This window comes from Cherax quadricarinatus, unplaced genomic scaffold, assembly GCF_038502225.1.
Source record: "Cherax quadricarinatus isolate ZL_2023a unplaced genomic scaffold, ASM3850222v1 Contig3313, whole genome shotgun sequence".
Lineage (NCBI taxonomy): Eukaryota > Metazoa > Arthropoda > Malacostraca > Decapoda > Parastacidae > Cherax > Cherax quadricarinatus.
Window position 1 is genome coordinate 26780 of NW_027198339.1, and position 19018 is coordinate 45797.

Genomic DNA, 19018 nt, shown 5'->3' on the forward strand with positions numbered 1-19018 from the left:
TGGCAGGCAGCAGGTGGCAGGCAGCAGGTGGCAGGCAGCAGGTGGCAGGCAGGCAGCAGGTAGCAACTGGCAGGTGGCAGGTGGCAGGCAGCAGGTGGCAGGCAGCAGGTGGCAGGCAGCAGGTGGCAGGCAGCAGGTGGCAGGCAGCAGGTGGCAGGCAGCAGGTGGCAGGCAGCAGGTGGCAGGTAGGCAGGTGGCAGGTGGCAGGCAGCATGTGGCAGGAAGCGGGTGGCAGGTAGCAGGTGGCAGGTAGCAGGAGGCAGGTAGCAGGACGCAGGTAGCAGGTGGCAGGTAGCAGGTGGCAGGTGGCAGGCAGGAGGTGGCAGGCAGGAGGTGGCAGGTGGCAGGCAGCAGGTGGCAGGCAGCAGGTGGCAGGCAGCAGGTGGCAGGCAGCAGGTGGCAGGCAACACACTGCTGTGTTCCTACACAAGACAGATACATCTCATCAACATTTACGCTGGAAAAGAGAAACTTCTATGAGGAAAGTTTTAATTGACAGCTCGAGAGGGAGGGATTGGGCGAGGGGGCAGGGGGAGGGGGCATGGGGAGGGGGCAGGGGGAGGGGGCATGGTGCAGGGGGGAGTGGGCAGGGGGAGGGGGCAGGGGGAGGGGGCAGGGGGAGGAGGCAGGGGGAGGGGGCAGGGGGAGGAAGCAGGGGGAGGGGGCAGGGGGAGGGGGCAGGGGGAGGGGCAGGGGGAGGGGCAGGGGGAGGGGAAGGGGGGGGGGCAGGGGGAGGGGGCAGGGGGAGGGAGCAGGGGGAGGGGGCAGGGGGAGGGAGCAGGGGGAGGGGGCAGGGGGAGGGGGCACGGGGAGGGGGCAGGGGGGAGGGGGCAGGGGGGAGGGGGCAGGGGGGAGGAGGCTGAGGGGAGGGAGGGAGAAGGGGAGGGGCAGGGGAGGGAAGGAGAGGGGGAGGGCAGGGGCAGGGGGATTGAGGGAGAGGCAAAGAGTGAGGGAGGGACAGGGGGAGGAGTAGGGGAGGGAGGGAGAGGGGAAGGGGCAGGGGGGAGGAAGGAAGAGAGGGCAACTCCATCACTGGTATGACAGCTCAGTGTTCCAGATATTGTCGCATCTGAAGGTTTTTACTTAAGAAGGAGGAAGGTGGGAACTCCATCATGAAGGAGGAAGGTGGGAACTCCATCATGAAGGAGGAAGGTGGGAACTCCATCATGAAGGAGGAAGGTGGGAACTCCATCATGAAGGAGGTAGGTGGGAACTCCATCATGAAGGAGGTAGGTGGGAACTCCATCATGAAGGAGAGAGGTGGGAACTCCATCATGAAGGAGGAAGGTGGGAACTCCATCATGAAGGAGGAAGGTGGGAACTCCATCATGAAGGAGGGAGGTGGGAACTCCATCATGAAGGAGGAAGGTGGGAACTCCATCATGAAGGAGGAAGGTGGGAACTCCATCATTAAGGAGGGAGGTGGGAACTCCATCATGAAGGAGGGAGGTGGGAACTCCATCATGAAGGAGGGAGGTGGGCACTCCATCATGAAGGAGGGAGGTGGGAACTCCATCATGAAGGAGGGAGGTGGGAACTCCATCATGAAGGAGGAAGGTGGGAACTCCATCATGAAGGAGGAAGGTGGGAACTCCATCATGAAGGAGGAAGGTGGGAACTCCATCATGAAGGAGGGACGTGGGAACTCCATCATTAAGGAGGGACGTGGGAACTCCATCATTAAGGAGGGACGTGGGAACTCCATCATTAAGGAGGGAGGTGGGAACTCCATCATGAAGGAGGAAGGTGGGAACTCCATCATGAAGGAGGGAGGTGGGCACTCCATCATGAAGGAGGGAGGTGGGAACTCCATCATGAAGGAGGGAGGTGGGAACTCCATCATGAAGGAGGAAGGTGGGAACTCCATCATGAAGGAGGAAGGTGGGAACTCCATCATGAAGGAGGAAGGTGGGAACTCCATCATGAAGGAGGGACGTGGGAACTCCATCATTAAGGAGGGACGTGGGAACTCCATCATTAAGGAGGGACGTGGGAACTCCATCATTAAGGAGGGAGGTGGGAACTCCATCATGAAGGAGGAAGGTGGGAACTCCATCATGAAGGAGGGAGGTGGGAACTCCATCATGAAGGAGGAAGGTGGGAACTCCATCATGAAGGAGGGACGTGGGAACTCCATCATTAAGGAGGGAGGTGGGAACTCCATCATGAAGGAGGAAGGTGGGAACTCCATCATGAAGGAGGGAGGTGGGAACTCCATCATTAAGGAGGGACGTGGGAACTCCATCATTAAGGAGGGAGGTGGGAACTCCATCATAAGGAGGAAGGTGGGAACTCCATCATGAAGGAGGGAGGTGGGAACTCCATCATGAAGGAGGAAGGTGGGAACTCCATCATGAAGGAGGAAGGTGGGAACTCCATCATGAAGGAGGGAGGTGGGAACTCCATCATGAAGGAGGAAGGTGGGAACTCCATCATGAAGGAGGAAGGTTGGAACTCCATCATGAAGGAGGTAGGTGGGAACTCCATCATGAAGGAGGTAGGTGGGAACTCCATCATGAAGGAGGAAGGTGGGAGCTCCATCATGAAGGAGGAAGGTGGGAACTCCATCATGAAGGAGGAAGGTGGGAACTCCATCATGAAGGAGGAAGGTGGGAACTCCATCATGAAGGAGGAAGGTGGGAACTCCATCATGAAGGAGGAAGGTGGGAACTCCATCTTGAAGGAGGGAGGTGGGAACTCCATCATGAAGGAGGAAGGTGGGAACTCCATCATGAAGGAGGAAGGTGGGAACTCCATCATGAAGGAGGAAGGTGGGAACTCCATCATGAAGGAGGTAGGTGGGAACTCCATCATGAAGGAGGTAGGTGGGAACTCCATCATGAAGGAGAGAGGTGGGAACTCCATCATGAAGGAGGAATGTGGGAACTCCATCATTAAGGAGGGAGGTGGGAACTCCATCATGAAGGAGGGAGGTGGGAACTCCATCATGAAGGAGGAAGGTGGGAACTCCATCATGAAGGAGGTAGGTGGGAACTCCATCATGAAGGAGAGAGGTGGGAACTCCATCATGAAGGAGGAAGGTGGGAACTCCATCATGAAGGAGGAAGGTGGGAACTCCATCATGAAGGAGGAAGGTGGGAACTCCATCATTAAGAAGGGAGGTGGGAACTCCATCATGAAGGAGGGAGGTGGGAACTCCATCATGAAGGAGGAAGGTGGGAACTCCATCATTATGAAGGGAGGTGGGAACTCCATCATGAAGGAGGGAGGTGGGAACTCAATCATGAAGGAGGGAGGTGGGAACTCCATCATGAAGGAGGGAGGTGGGAACTCCATCATGAAGGAGGGAGGTGGGAACTCCATCATGAAGGAGGAAGGTGGGAACTCCATCATGAAGGAGGAAGGTGGGAACTCCATCATGAAGGAGGAAGGTGGGAACTCCATCATGAAGGAGGGAGGTGGGAACTCCATCATTAAGGAGGGACGTGGGAACTCCATCATTAAGGAGGGACGTGGGAACTCCATCATTAAGGAGGGAGGTGGGAACTCCATCATGAAGGAGGAAGGTGGGAACTCCATCATGAAGGAGGGAGGTGGGAACTCCATCATGAAGGAGGAAGGTGGGAACTCCATCATGAAGGAGGGACGTGGGAACTCCATCATTAAGGAGGGAGGTGGGAACTCCATCATGAAGGAGGAAGGTGGGATCTCCATCATGAAGGAGGGAGGTGGGAACTCCATCATTAAGGAGGGACGTGGGAACTCCATCATTAAAGAGGGAGGTGGGAACTCCATCATGAAGGAGGAAGGTGGGAACTCCATCATGAAGGAGGGAGGTGGGAACTCCATCATGAAGGAGGAAGGTGGGAACTCCATCATGAAGGAGGGACGTGGGAACTCCATCATTAAGGAGGGAGGTGGGAACTCCATCATGAAGGAGGAAGGTGGGAACTCCATCATGAAGGAGGGAGGTGGGAACTCCATCATGAAGGAGGAAGGTGGGAACTCCATCATGAAGGAGGAAGGTGGGAACTCCATCATGAAGGAGGAAGGTGGGAACTCCATCATGAAGGAGGAAGGTGGGAACTCCATCATGAAGGAGGAAGGTGGGAACTCCATCATGAAGGAGGGAGGTGGGAACTCCATCATGAAGGAGGGAGGTGGGAACTCCATCATGAAGGAGGAAGCTGGAAACTCCATCATGAAGGAGGAAGGTGGGAACTCCATCATGAAGGAGGGAGGTGGGAACTCCATCATGAAGGAGGGAGGTGGGAACTCCATCATGAAGGAGGAAGGTGGGAACTCCATCATGAAGGAGGGAGGTGGGAACTCCATCATTAAGGAGGGAGGTGGGAACTCCATCATTAAGGAGGGAGGTGGGAACTCCATCATTAAGGAGGGAGGTGGGAACTCCATCATGAAGGAGGGAGGTGGGAACTCCATCATTAAGGAGGAAGGTAGGAACTCCATCATGAAGGAGGAAGGTGGGAACTACATCATGAAGGAGGGAGGTAGGAACTCATCATGAGGGAGGAAGGTGGGAACTCCATCATTAAGGAGGGAGGTGGGAACTCCATCATGATGGAGGGAGGTGGGAACTCCATCATGAAGGAGGTAGGTAGGAACTCCATCATGAAGGAGGAAGGTGGGAACTCCATCATTAAGGAGGAAGGTGGGAACTACATCATGAAGGAGGGATGTGGGAACTCCATCATGAAGGAGGAAGGTGGGAACTCCATCATGAAGGAGGGAGGTGGGAACTCCATCATGATGGAGGGAGGTGGGAACTCCATCATGAAGGAGGTAGGTAGGAACTCCATCATGAAGGAGGAAGGTGGGAACTTTCATCATGAAGGAGGGAGGTGGGAACTCCATCATGAAGGAGGGAGATGGGAACTCCATCATTAAGGAGGGAGGTGGAAACACCATCGTGATGGAGGGATGTGGGAACTCCATCATGATGGAGGGAGGTGGGAACTCCATCATGAAGGAGGTAGGTAGGAACTCCATCATGAAGGAGGGAGGTGGGAACTCCATCATTAAGGAGGGAGGTAGGAAATCCATCATGAAAGTGGGAGGAGGGAACTCCATCATGAAGGAGGGAGGTGGGAGCTCCATCATGAAGGAGGGAGGTGGGAACTCCATCATGAAGGAAGAAGGTAGGAACTCCATCATGAAGGAGGAAGGTGGGAACTCCATCATTAAGGAGGGAGGTAGGAACTCAATCATGAAGGAGGAAGGTGGGAACTCCATCATGAAGGAGGGGGTGGGAACACCATCGTGATGGAGGGATGTGGGAACTCCATCATAATGGAGGGAGGTGGGAACTCCATCATGGTTGATGGAGGTGGGAACTCTATCATGGTAGTAAGAGGTGGGAGCTCCATCATGAAGGAGGGAGGTGGGAACTCCATCATGAAGGAAGAAGGTGGGAACTCCATCATGAAGGAGTAAGGTGGGAACTCCATCATTAAGGAGGGAGGTAGGAACTCCATCATGAAGGAGGAAGGTGGGAACTCCATCATGAAGGAGGGGGTGGGAACACCATCGTGATGGAGGGATGCGGGAACTCCATCATAATGGAGGGAGGTGGGAACTCCATCATGGTGGATGGAGGTGGGAACTCCATCATGGTAGTAAGAGGTGGGAACTAGATTATGAAGGAGGGAGGTGGGAACCCCATCGTGGTGGAGGGAGGTGGGAACTCCATCATGGTGGAGAGAGGTGGGGAACTTCATCATGAAGGAGGGAGGTGGGAACTCCATCATGGTGGATGGAGGTGGGAACTCCATCATGGTAGTAAGAGGTGGGAACTTCATCATGAAGGAGGGAGGTGGGAACCCCATCATGGTGGAGGGAGGTGGGAACTCCATCATGGTAGTAAGAGGTGGGAACTCCATCATGGTAGTAAGAGGTGGGAACTCCATCATGGTAGTAAGAGGTGGGAACTCCATTATGGTAGTAAGAGGTGGGAACTCCATCATGGTTGTAAGAGGTGGGAACTCCCTCATGGTAGTAAGAGGTGCGAACTTCATCATGATGGAGGGAGGTGGGAACTCCATCATGGTAGTAAGAGGTGGGAACTCGATCGTGAAGGAGGGAGGTGGGAACTCCATCATGATGGTGGGAGGGGGGAACTCCATCATTTTAGTAATAGGTGGGGTATTCCATCATAAAGGAGGGAGGTGGGAACTCCATCATGAAGGAGGGAGGTGGGAACTCCACCATGATGGAGGGAGGTGGGGAACTCCGTCATGATGGAGGGAGGTGGGGAACTCCACCATGATGGAGGGAGGTGGGGAACTCCATCATGATGGAGGGAGGTGGGGAACTCCATCATGATGGAGGGAGGTGGGAACTCCACCATGATGGAGGGAGGTGGGGAACTCCATCTTCATGTAGGAAGGTGGGGAACTCCACCATGATGGAGGGAGGTGGGGAACTCCATCATGATGGAGGGAGGTGGGGAACTCCATCATGATGGAGGGAGGTGGGAACTCCACCATGATGGAGGGAGGTGGGGAACTTCATCATGATGGAGAGAGGTGGGGAACTCCATCATGATGGAGGGAGGTGGGAACTCCACCATGATGGAGGGAGGTGGGGAACTCCATCATGATGGAGGGAGGTGGGAACTCCACCATGATGGAGGGAGGTGGGGAACTCCATCATGATGGAGGGAGGTGGGGAACTCCACCATGATGGAGGGAGGTGGGGGACTCCATCATGATGGATTGTGGTAATATGTCTTGTAAAAGATTTGTTTGGTAATGGATCGCATAGTATGGTCTGGTACGTGGTAGTGTGGTCTGGTACGTGGTAGTGTGGTCTGGTACGTGGTAGTGTGGTCTGGTACGTGGTAGTGTGGTCTGGTATGTGGTAGTGTGGTCTGGTATGTGGTAGTGTGGTCTGGTACGTGGTAGTGTGGTCTGGTACGTGGTAGTGTGGCCTGGTATGTGGTAGTGTGGCCTGGTATGTGGTAGTGTGGTCTGGTATGTGGTAGTGTGGTCTGGTACGTGGTAGTGTGGTCTGGTATGTGGTAGTGTGGTCTGGTATGTGGTAGTGTGGTCTGGTATGTGGTAGTGTGGTCTGGTACGTGGTAGTGTGGTCTGGTACGTGGTAGTGTGGTCTGGTACGTGGTAGTGTGGCCTGGTATGTGGTAGTGTGGCCTGGTATGTGGTAGTATGGTCGGGTACGTGGTAGTGTGGTCTGGTATGTGGTAGTGTGGTCTGGTATGTGGTAGTGTGGTCTGGTATGTGGTAGTGTGGTCTGGTATGTGGTAGTGTGGTCTGGTATGTAGTAATGTGGTCTGGTATGTAGTAGTGTGGTCTGGTACGTGGTAGTGTGGCCTGGTATGTGGTAGTGTGGTCTGGTATGTGGTAGTGTGGTCTGGTATGTGGTAGTGTGGTCTGGTATGTGGTAGTGTGGTCTGGTATGTGGTAGTGTGGTCTGGTATGTGGTAGTGTGGCCTGGTATGTGGTAGTGTGGTCTGGTATGTGGTAGTGTGGTCTGGTATGTGGTAGTGTGGCCTGGTACGTGGTAGTGTGGTCTGGTATGTGGTAGTGTGGCCTAGTATGTGGTAGTGTGGTCTGGTATGTGGTAGTGTGGTCTGGTATGTGGTAGTGTGGCCTGGTATGTGGTAGTGTGGCCTGGTATGTGGTAGTGTGGTCTGGTATGCTGTAGTGTGGCCCGGTATGTGGTAGTGTGGTCTGGTATGTGGTAGTGTGGCCTGGTATGTGGTAGTGTGGTCTGGTATGTGGTATTGTGGTCTGGTATGTGGTAGTGTGGCCTGGTATGTGGTAGTGTGGCCTGTTATGTGGTAGTGTGGTCTGGTATGTAGTAGTGTGGCCTGGTATGTGGTAGTGTGGTCTGGTACGTGGTAGTGTGGTCTGGTATGTGGTAGTGTGGTCTGGTATGTGGTAGTTTGGCCCAGTATGTGGTAGTGTGGTCTGGTATGTGGTAGTGTGGTATGGTATGTAGTAGTGTGGTCTGGTATGTGGTAGTGTGGTCTGGTATGTGGTAGTGTGGTCTGGTATGTGGTAGTGTGGCCTGGTATGTAGTAGTGTGGTCTGGTATGTAGTAGTGTGGTCTGGTATGTACTAGTGTGGCCTGGTATGTAGTAGTGTGGTCTGGTATGTGGTAGTGTGGTCTGCTATGTGGTAGTGTGGTCTTGTATGTAGTAGTGTGGTCTGGTATGTGGTAGTGTGGTCTGGTATGTAGTAGTGTGGTCTGGTATGTGGTAGTGTGGCCTGGTATGTAGTAGTGTGGTCTGGTATGTAGTAGTGTGGTCTGGTATGTAGTAGTGTGGCATGGTATGTTGTAGTATGGTCTGCTATGTGGTAGTGTGGTCTGGTATGTGGTAGTGTGGCCTGGTATGTGGTAGTGTGGTCTGGTATGTGGTAGTGTGGCCTGGTATGTGGTAGTGTGGTCTGGTATGTGGTAGTGTGGTCTGGTATGTGGTAGTGTGGTCTGGTATGTGGTAGTGTGGCCTGGTATGTGGTAGTGTGGTCTGGTATGTAGTAGTGTGGTCTGGTATGTGGTAGTGTGGTCTGGTATGTGGTCTGGTATGTGGTAGTGTGGTCTGGTATGTGGTCTGGTATGTGGTAGTGTGGTCTGGTACGTGGTAGTGTGGTCTGGTACGTGGTAGTGTGGTCTGGTACGTGGTAGTGTGGCCTGGTATGTGGTAGTGTGGCCTGGTATGTGGTAGTGTGGTCTGGTATGTGGTAGTGTGGTCTGCTATGTGGTAGTGTGGTCTTGTATGTAGTAGTGTGGTCTGGTATGTGGTAGTGTGGTCTGGTATGTGGTAGTGTGGTCTGGTACGTGGTAGTGTGGTCTGGTACGTGGTAGTGTGGCCTGGTATGTGGTAGTGTGGCCTGGTATGTGGTAGCGTGGTCTGGTATGTGGTAGTGTGGTCTGGTACGTGGTAGTGTGGTCTGGTATGTGGTAGTGTGGTCTGGTATGTGGTAGTGTGGTCTGGTATGTGGTAGTGTGGTCTGGTACGTGGTAGTGTGGTCTGGTACGTGGTAGTGTGGTCTGGTACGTGGTAGTGTGGCCTGGTATGTGGTAGTGTGGCCTGGTATGTGGTAGTATGGTCGGGTACGTGGTAGTGTGGTCTGGTATGTGGTAGTGTGGTCTGGTATGTGGTAGTGTGGTCTGGTATGTGGTAGTGTGGTCTGGTATGTGGTAGTGTGGTCTGGTATGTAGTAATGTGGTCTGGTATGTAGTAGTGTGGTCTGGTACGTGGTAGTGTGGCCTGGTATGTGGTAGTGTGGTCTGGTATGTGGTAGTGTGGTCTGGTATGTGGTAGTGTGGTCTGGTATGTGGTAGTGTGGTCTGGTATGTGGTAGTGTGGTCTGGTATGTGGTAGTGTGGCCTGGTATGTGGTAGTGTGGTCTGGTATGTGGTAGTGTGGTCTGGTATGTGGTAGTGTGGCCTGGTACGTGGTAGTGTGGTCTGGTATGTGGTAGTGTGGCCTAGTATGTGGTAGTGTGGTCTGGTATGTGGTAGTGTGGTCTGGTATGTGGTAGTGTGGCCTGGTATGTGGTAGTGTGGCCTGGTATGTGGTAGTGTGGTCTGGTATGCTGTAGTGTGGCCCGGTATGTGGTAGTGTGGTCTGGTATGTGGTAGTGTGGCCTGGTATGTGGTAGTGTGGTCTGGTATGTGGTATTGTGGTCTGGTATGTGGTAGTGTGGCCTGGTATGTGGTAGTGTGGCCTGTTATGTGGTAGTGTGGTCTGGTATGTAGTAGTGTGGCCTGGTATGTGGTAGTGTGGTCTGGTACGTGGTAGTGTGGTCTGGTATGTGGTAGTGTGGTCTGGTATGTGGTAGTTTGGCCCAGTATGTGGTAGTGTGGTCTGGTATGTGGTAGTGTGGTATGGTATGTAGTAGTGTGGTCTGGTATGTGGTAGTGTGGTCTGGTATGTGGTAGTGTGGTCTGGTATGTGGTAGTGTGGACTGGTATGTAGTAGTGTGGTCTGGTATGTAGTAGTGTGGTCTGGTATGTAGTAGTGTGGACTGGTATGTAGTAGTGTGGTCAGATATGTGGTAGTGTGGTCTGCTATGTGGTAGTGTGGTCTTGTATGTAGTAGTGTGGTCTGGTATGTGGTAGTGTGGTCTGGTATGTAGTAGTGTGGTCTGGTATGTGGTAGTGTGGCCTGGTATGTAGTAGTGTGGTCTGGTATGTAGTAGTGTGGTCTGGTATGTAGTAGTGTGGCATGGTATGTTGTAGTATGGTCTGCTATGTGGTAGTGTGGTCTGGTATGTGGTAGTGTGGCCTGGTATGTGGTAGTGTGGTCTGGTATGTGGTAGTGTGGCCTGGTATGTGGTAGTGTGGTCTGGTATGTGGTAGTGTGGTCTGGTATGTGGTAGTGTGGTCTGGTATGTGGTAGTGTGGTCTAGTATGTGGTAGTGTGGTCTGGTATGTGGTAGTGTGGTCTGGTATGTGGTAGTGTGGTCTGGTATGTGGTAGTGTGGTCTGGTATGTAGTAGTGTGGTCTGGTATGTGGTAGTGTGGTCTGGTATGTTGTCTGGTATGTGGTAGTGTGGTCTGGTATGTGGTAGTATGGCCGATGAGCCACTGGGATATTAGTAAGTATTTCTTCAGTGGAAGTGGTGGAGACAGTCATCATACTCAGTTTTAAGACCAGGTACGACAGGGCTCTGAGGGAATGCATCCGTCAAGTGGCAAATTTGTAAGAGGTGCCAGGAGCTGAAAATCGTCCCCCTGCAACCACGAATGCGTGAATACAAGTGAGTGAGTACTAGCAGGTGAGTGCACACCTGCCAGGAACTACTCAGGTTACTGTTCCTTCCCCTGGACTCGGATAAGGCAGCTGCTGTTACTGAACATGTCTGAACACTTTAGCTGATAACAGCTACACATGTCCGAACGATTCGTCTTATCTTATTTATCCAAGTGTAGATACAGATGAGTCAGGTGAAGTGCCACAGGTGAATCAGGTAAAACCTTCAACGTGAGCTGAAGGTATATATGCTGATACACACAGACTGTGTGAGCAATATTCTGGTGTCTCGTGTAGCCCGGTGTGTATACCTGGGAGGTGTGACGGGCTGGTGGTTTGCTGCTCAGAGTTTGATTAATGTGGTGACTTATGTTTGGTACCTGTGGGTGACTTGCTGTAGAAAGGTGCCGGTGGTGCCTGTGGAAATTAGTATTCTAGTGATGGTTCAGATGTAAGTGTTAACACCATCTACTGGAGCCTGTGATAACACCATCTACTGGAACCTGTGTTAACACCATCTACTGGAACCTGTGTTAACACCATCTACTGGAGCCTGTGATAACACCATCTACTGGAACCTGTGTTAACACCATCTACTGGAGCCTGTGATAACACCATCTACTGGAACCTGTGTTAACACCATCTACTGGAGCCTGTGATAACACCATCTACTGGAACCTGTGATAACACCATCTACTGGAACCTGTGATAACATCATCTACTGGAACCTGTGATAACACCATCTACTGGAACCTGTGATAACACCATCTACTGGAACCTGTGATAACATCATCTACTGGAACCTGTGATAACACCATCTACTGGAACCTGTGATAACACCATCTACTGGAGCCTGTGATAACACCATCTACTGGAACCTGTGATAACACCATCTACTGGAGCCTGTGATAACACCATCTACTGGAGCCTGTGATAACACCATCTACTGGAACCTGTGATAACACCATCTACTGGAACCTGTGATAACACCATCTACTAGCACCTGTGGTAACTAATAAGAATTTCGATACCTTTGGTGGATGCCAATCACCTGGTACCTGTGAACACTGGTACCTGAAGTGACCAGTGTTGCCAGCAGTCTCCTAGAGTGTGACCTACAGAGCTAAGGTGAGAGCAAGCTGTGTGTGTGTGTGTGTGTGTGTGTGTGTGTGTGTGTGTGTGTGTGTGTGTGTGTGTGTGTGTGTGTGTGTGTGTGTGTCGTTCCAAACAAACCAGGTTGATCAAACAAGCCAAACTACACTAACAAAATTCGAAAAATTTATGCAATTGCTATCTAAATTAAAGTAAATTAACGAGGCACTCACAGTTAACTAACAAAGGCACTCACAGTGGCACTGACACACAAGTTAATATGGTAAATATTCTCTCTGGAACACTACCACAAAGTAATACAATATTACATCAAATAATTTACTGACAGACTTGCTGAAGAAATATTTGCTATCACCAGGATAAGAAATATTTGCTATCACCAGGATAAGAAATATTTGCTATCACCAGGATAAGAAATATTTGCTATCACCAGGATAAGAAATATTTGCTATCACCAGGATAAGAAATATTTGCTATCACCAGGATAAGAAATATTTGCTATCACCAGGATAAGAAATATTTGCTATCACCAGGATAAGAAATATTTATTATCACCAGGGTGAGAAATAATTGCTATCACCGGGCTGAGAAATATTTATTATCACCAAGGTGAGAAATATTTGCTATCACCAGGCTGGGAAATATTTGCTATCACCAGGCTGAGAAATATTTATTATCACCAGGCTGAGAAATATCTATAATCACTAGACTGAGAAATATCTATTATCACCAGGCTGGGAAATATCTATTATCACCAGGCTTTGAAATATCTATTATCACCAGGCTGGGAAATATCTATTATCACGAGACTGGGAAATATCTATTATCACCAGGCTGGGAAATATCTATTATCACTAGACTGAGAAATATATATTATCACCAGGCTGGGAAATATCTATTATCACCAGGCTTTGAAATATCTATTATCACCAGGCTGGGAAATATCTATTATCACGAGACTGAGAAATATCTATTATCACCAGGCTGGGAAATATCTATTATCACCAGGCTTTGAAATATCTATTATCACCAGGCTGGGAAATATCTATTATCACGAGACTGGGAAATATCTATTATCACCAGGCTGGGAAATATCTATTATCACGAGACTGGGAAATATCTATTATCACCAAGCTGAGAAATATCTATTATCACCGGAAATTATTACCTGGGGAAAAATTAGCATATTAAAATCTATATCAGAAGTATACTGATACAAAGGTAATCTATATCAGAAGTATACTGATACAAAGGTAATCTATATCAGAAGTATACTGATACAAAGGTAATCTATATCAGAAGTATAATAATACAAAGGTAATCTATATCAGAAGTATAATAATACAAAGGTAATCTATATCAGAAGTATACTGATACAAAGGTAATCTATATCAGAAGTATACTGATACAAAGGTAATCTATATCACAAGTATACTGATACAAAGGTAATCTATATCACAAGTATACTGATACAAAGGTAATCTATATCAGAAGTATATTAATACAAAGGTAATCTGACTCATACAAAGTGTATGAATGAGGATTTATTTTGGCTTATAAAAATCTTTTAATAAATATATTACATTATTGTAACAGATATATTATATAATTAATTCTAAAAGAATTCTGATTACTTTAAACATGTACACAGTGATTTATACAATCACACATAAAAGAAAATACTGTATAATACAATGACATACAAATACAATTATTACTGTATAAATACAATGACTTCAGTTGTATTATTGGTGGGACATTATAATATAAATATCTTAATTTAATTTTTTTTATTTATTTCAAAATGTAATTTAGGATTTAATCTGTGTTTTCTAATTAATTTATATATTAATTTGTATGTTAATTTATATACGTATGTATAATTTTTTCTGCAGATGTGCAGTCCCTTGGTAGTGGAGAGGAAGGTAGTTGGTAACAGTGGGAGCCAGGTGTGTGCAGGTGGTAACACTGCAGGTGAGATACTGAGTGTTTGGTGAGGGAAAGAGAGAGGGAGAGAAAGGAGGGAGAGAGGGAGAGAGAGAGAAAGAGAGAGAGAAAGGGAGGGAGGGAGAGAGAGAACGAGAGGGAGAGGGAGAGAGTGAGGGAGAGAATGTGGGAGGGAGAGAGCGAGAGAGAGAAAGAGGGAGAGAGGGAGGGAGGGAGAGAGAGAAGATAGGTGAAAAGGGGAGTTAGAGAGAATGAGGGGCGATCTGATATATATATATATATATATATATATATATATATATATATATATATATATATATATATATATATATATATATATATATATATATATATATATATACAGTAGGTAAATTTGGGGTGCCAGAAGTAAATGAAAATGGGGAGCCTTTAATTGAATTATGTGTAGAAAGAGGTTTGGTAATAAGTAATACATACTTTATGAAGAAGAGGATAAATAAATATACAAGGTATGATATAGCACGTAATGAAAGTAGTTTGTTAGATTATGTATTGGTGGATAAAAGGTTGATGGGTAGGCTCCAGGATGTACATGTTTATAGAGGGGCAACTGATATATCGGATCATTATTTAGTTGTAGCTACAGTTAGAGTAAGAGGTAGATGGGACAAGAGGAAGGTGGCAACAACAAGTAAGAGGGAGGTGAAAGTGTATAAACTAAGGGAGGAGGAAGTTCGGGTGAGATATAAGCGACTATTGGCAGAAAGGTGGGCTGGTGCAAAGATGAGTAGTGGGGGGGTTGAAGAGGGTTGGAATAGTTTTAAAAATGCAGTATTAGAATGTGGGGCAGAAGTTTGTGGTTATAGGAGGGTGGGTGCAGGAGTAAAGAGAAGTGATTGGTGGAATGATGAAGTAAAGGGTGTTATAAAATAGAAAAAGTTAGCTTATGAGAGGTTTTATAAGAAGAGCAGAGTATATGGAGAGTAAAAGAAAGGTAAGGAGAGTGGTGAGAGAGTGCAAAAAGAGAGCAGATGATAGAGTGGGAGAGGCACTGTCAAGAAATTTTAATGAAAATAAGAAAAAAATTTGGAGTGAGTTAAACAAGTTAAGAAAGCCTTGAGAACGAATGGATTTGTCAGTTAAAAACAGAGTAGGGGAGTTAGTAGATGGGGAGATGGAGGTTTTGGGAAGATGGCGAGAATATTTTGAGGAACTTTTAAATGTCGACGAAGAAACTGAGGCAGTAATTTCATGCACTGGCCAGGGAGGTATACCATCTTTTAGGAGTGAAGAAGATCAGGATGTGAGTGTGGGGGAGGTACGTGAGGCATTACGTAGAATGAAAGGGGATAAAGCAGCTGGAAATGACGGGATCATGACAGAAATGTTAAAAGCAGGGGGGGATATATAGTGTTGGAGTGGTTGATATTTTTGTATAATAAATGTATGAAAGAGGGGAAGTTACCTAGGGATTGGCAGAGAGCATGTATAGTCCCTTAATATAAAGGGGAGGGAGACAAAAGAGATTGTAAAAATTATAGAGGAATAAGTTTACTGAGTATACCAGGAAAAATGTATGGTAGGGTTATAATTGAAAGAATTAGAGGTGAGACAGAATGTAGGATTGCGGATGAGCAAGGAGGTTTTAGAGTGGGTAGGGGATGTGTAGATCAAGTGTTTACATTGCAGCATATATGTGAACAGTATTTAGATAAAGGTAGGGAAGTTTTTATTGCATTTATGGATTTAGAAAAGGCATATGATAGAGTGGATAGGGGAGCAATGTGGCAGATGTTGCAAGTATATTAATAGGTGGTAAGTTACTAAATGTTGTAAAGAGTTTTTATGAGGATAGTGAGGCTCAGGTTAGGGTGTGTAGAAGAGAGGGAGACTACTTCCCAGTAAACGTAGGCCTTAGACAGGGATGTGTAATGTCACCATGGTTGTTTAATATATTTATAGATGGGGTTGTAAAAGAAGTATATGCTAGAGTGTTCGGGAGAGGGGTGGGATTAAATTTTGGGGAATCAAATACAAAATGGGAATTGACACAGTTGCTTTTTGCTGATGATACTGTGCTTATGGGAGATTCTAAAGAGAAATTGCAAAGGTTAGTGGACGAGTTTGGGAATGTGTGTAAAGGTAGAAAGTTGAAAGTGAACATAGAAAAGAACAAGGTGATGAGAGTATCAAATGATTTAGATAAAGAAAAATTGGATATCAAATTGGGGAGGAGGAGTATGGAAGAAGTGAATGTTTTCAGATACTTGGGAGTTGACGTGTCGGAGGATGGATTTATGAAGAATGAGGTTAATAATAGAATTGATGAGCGAAAAAAGGTGAGTGATGCATTGAGATATATGTGGAGACAAAAAACGTTATCTGTGGAGGCAAAGAAGGGAATGTATAAAAGTATAGTGGTACCAACACTCTTATATGGATGTGAAGCTTGGGTTGTAAATGCTGCAGCGAGGAGGCGGTTGGAGGCAGTGGAGATGTCCTGTCTAAAGGCAATGTGTGGTGTAAATATTATGCAGAAAATTCGGAGTGTGGAAATTAGGAGGTGTGAAGTTAATAAAAGTATTAGTCAGAGGGCTGAAGAGGGTTTGTTGAGGTGGTTTGGTCATTTAGAGAGAATGGATCAAAGTAGAATGAAATGGAGAGCATTTAAATCTGTAGGGGAAGGAAGGAGGGGTAGGGGTCGTCCTCGAAAAGGTTGGAAGGAAGGGGTAAGGGAGGTTTTGTGGGCGAGGGGCTTGGACTTCCAGCAGGCGTGCGTGAGCGTGTTCGATAGGAGTGAATGGAGATGAGTGGTATTTGGGACCTGACGATCTGTTGGAGTGTGAGCAGGGTAATATTTAGTGAAGGGATTCAGGGAAACTGGTTATTTTTATATAGCGGGACTTGAGTCTCCTGGAAATGGGAAGTACAATGCCTGCACTCTAAAGGAGGTGTTTGGGATATTGGCAGTTTGGAGGGATATGTTGTGTATCTTTATACGTATATGCTTCTAAACTGTTGTATTCTGAGCACCTCTGCAAAAACAGTGATTATGTGCGAGTGTGGTGAAAGTGTTGAATGATGATGAAAGTATTTTCTTTCTGGGGATTTTCTTTCTTTATGGGTCACCCTGCCTCGGTGGGAGACGGCCGACTTGTGAAAATATACATATATATTTATACAAACACACACACACACACACACACACACACACACACACACACACACACACACACACACACACACACACATATATATATATATATATATATATATATATATATATATATATATACATGTCGTGCCGAATAGACAGAACTTGCGATCTTGGCTTAAATAGCAACGCTCATCTTGCCATATAGGACAGGCGAAAATTTGTGTATGTAATAATTTCTCCAAAATCATTCTGAACCTAACGAAAAAATATATTTCACTGTGTTTGTTTAGTATTAAATTATTGAATTATTGTAAACAAATCTAAAATATATATAGTTGGGTTAGGCTAAAATAAATTGTTCTTGTTATAATAAGGTTAGGTAAGTTTTCTAAGATTCTTTTGGAGCAAAATTAAAAAATTTTACATTAACATTAATGAAAAAATTATATCTTTAAACGTATAAGAGAAGATTTTAGAAAGGACTTAATTTTAAATGAGTTCTTGCTAATTGACCAGTTTTACATATTCGGAGAGAGGCCCAAAAGACTCGGGAACACTAACAGCGAAAAAAATATTAGCAAATCTGAGCTCTGAGAGGAGACACTGCAATATTTCTAACTGCTGTGTTAAGTATTTATTAGGTGTGTTATGGCCTTAATTCCATGAAACCACCAGCAGATCCTGGAGAGAAAGACATTGTAGCTTTGAACACTTCTGGTTCTTGAATTGTCAACAGTTCTCCTCTAGTGGTGATGTAGTGAGGACCAGTGTCGTTGCCAGAAGTTCTGGCCCGCAGTTTGAATCGTAGGACTCCAACTGTAGTGGAGTTCCTTGGGGTAAATTGTTACGTTGCTGGTGTTTATCCTGATTGCTTCTGCAATATTTCCATCTTCGATTTTTTTGCTGATTTGTGCTTTCATTAGCAGCACATCATGGGAGGTTCTACTTTAAACTTCTCTGGTATTTATCGCACGATAAGGAAGGAGAGCTAGATTACCATCTCTGAGGAAATCATTTATTGGCCTAATGACCAATGACGCCAGAGTCTTGTTCCGCCTGGGTGATAGATCCAAGCAGGAGAAGCTTGTTCCATGCTCCGGAGCTCTCTAGGCATCATTAACTCGTGCTTCGTTATATACAACTATACTCTACCGTCAGAATGCTAGCAGGGATATTACAGGGAGGCTTCTAAATGTATTTTATAACCAGCCGAGTTAACATTTTTTGTCTGCTTTCTACAGAGTGTGTGGCAGCAGCGTGCAGTGGACACACTTCACACAGTGTAGGTAAACGCAAGTTACAGAGTGTGGTAAACCAAGACGGATGGTCATTCTGCTGCGAGGAACAGCATTTGCCACCAAAACGTTTTGCACAACAGCAGCAGAAATTGCCTCAGCAACATCAGCAGTACCAAGAGAAGCAGTGGGAGCAACAACATCAACAGCAGCCTCAGCAACACCTGTATCAGCAGCAGCAGCAAGAAAAGCGTCTCCAACAGTTTCATCATCACCAGCTGAAGTATACGCTGCATAATCAGCAGGACCAGGCGCTGAAAAATCACCAACAGGAGCAAGAATTACATTATCAGCAGCAGCAGCAGCAGCAGCAACAACAACAACAACAGAAACAACAGCTGAAAATGTGCAGAAAAAGCAACTATTATCGGCAAGACGCTCAAGAAGAGCAACTGCAGCTGGAGAGAAGCCGTCTGTTGCAGCGTCTTCAGGAGCTGCGGGAGGAGCAGCGATGTGTGGTATGCTTCGACGCTGCCTTCAGCGTCGTGTTCATGCCCTGCGCCCACCTAGTGGCCTGCCCAACCTGCGCCGCCTCCCTTCTCTCATGCCCTATCTGCCGCTCCCCCATACACTACATCGTTCATGTCAAACTCGACTGAGGAACCCAAGGCTGAATTATCTGTTGGCCGACCTGAAGAGTCAGTAAGTTACTTCTGGGAGTGCTGACATAATCAGCAGGTCTTACCTCTCGAAGACACCTAAATCAGGAAGATTATTAGGCCTTTTTGATATGGGTGAGTGTTCTTTCAGACAACACTCTATCAAGAGAAGTACAAAAATTTCTCCTGACGTGGGTAATAGCCATATGATGCCCCATTGAACACA

At 47.2% G+C, this 19018-nt stretch overlaps 1 protein-coding gene across 1 annotated transcript; it reads left to right on the top strand.

Annotated features, from left to right (window-relative positions):
* Positions 1–10910: 10910 nt before the first annotated feature.
* LOC128706349 (PAX-interacting protein 1-like) lies at positions 10911–19012 on the top strand. Its single transcript, XM_053801294.2, has 3 exons — positions 10911–11830; positions 13711–13789; positions 18140–19012. Exons 2-3 carry the CDS (start codon positions 13711–13713, stop codon positions 18790–18792), a joined length of 732 nt encoding a protein of 243 aa, XP_053657269.1. The 5' UTR covers positions 10911–11830; the 3' UTR covers positions 18793–19012.
* Positions 19013–19018: the final 6 nt, after the last annotated feature.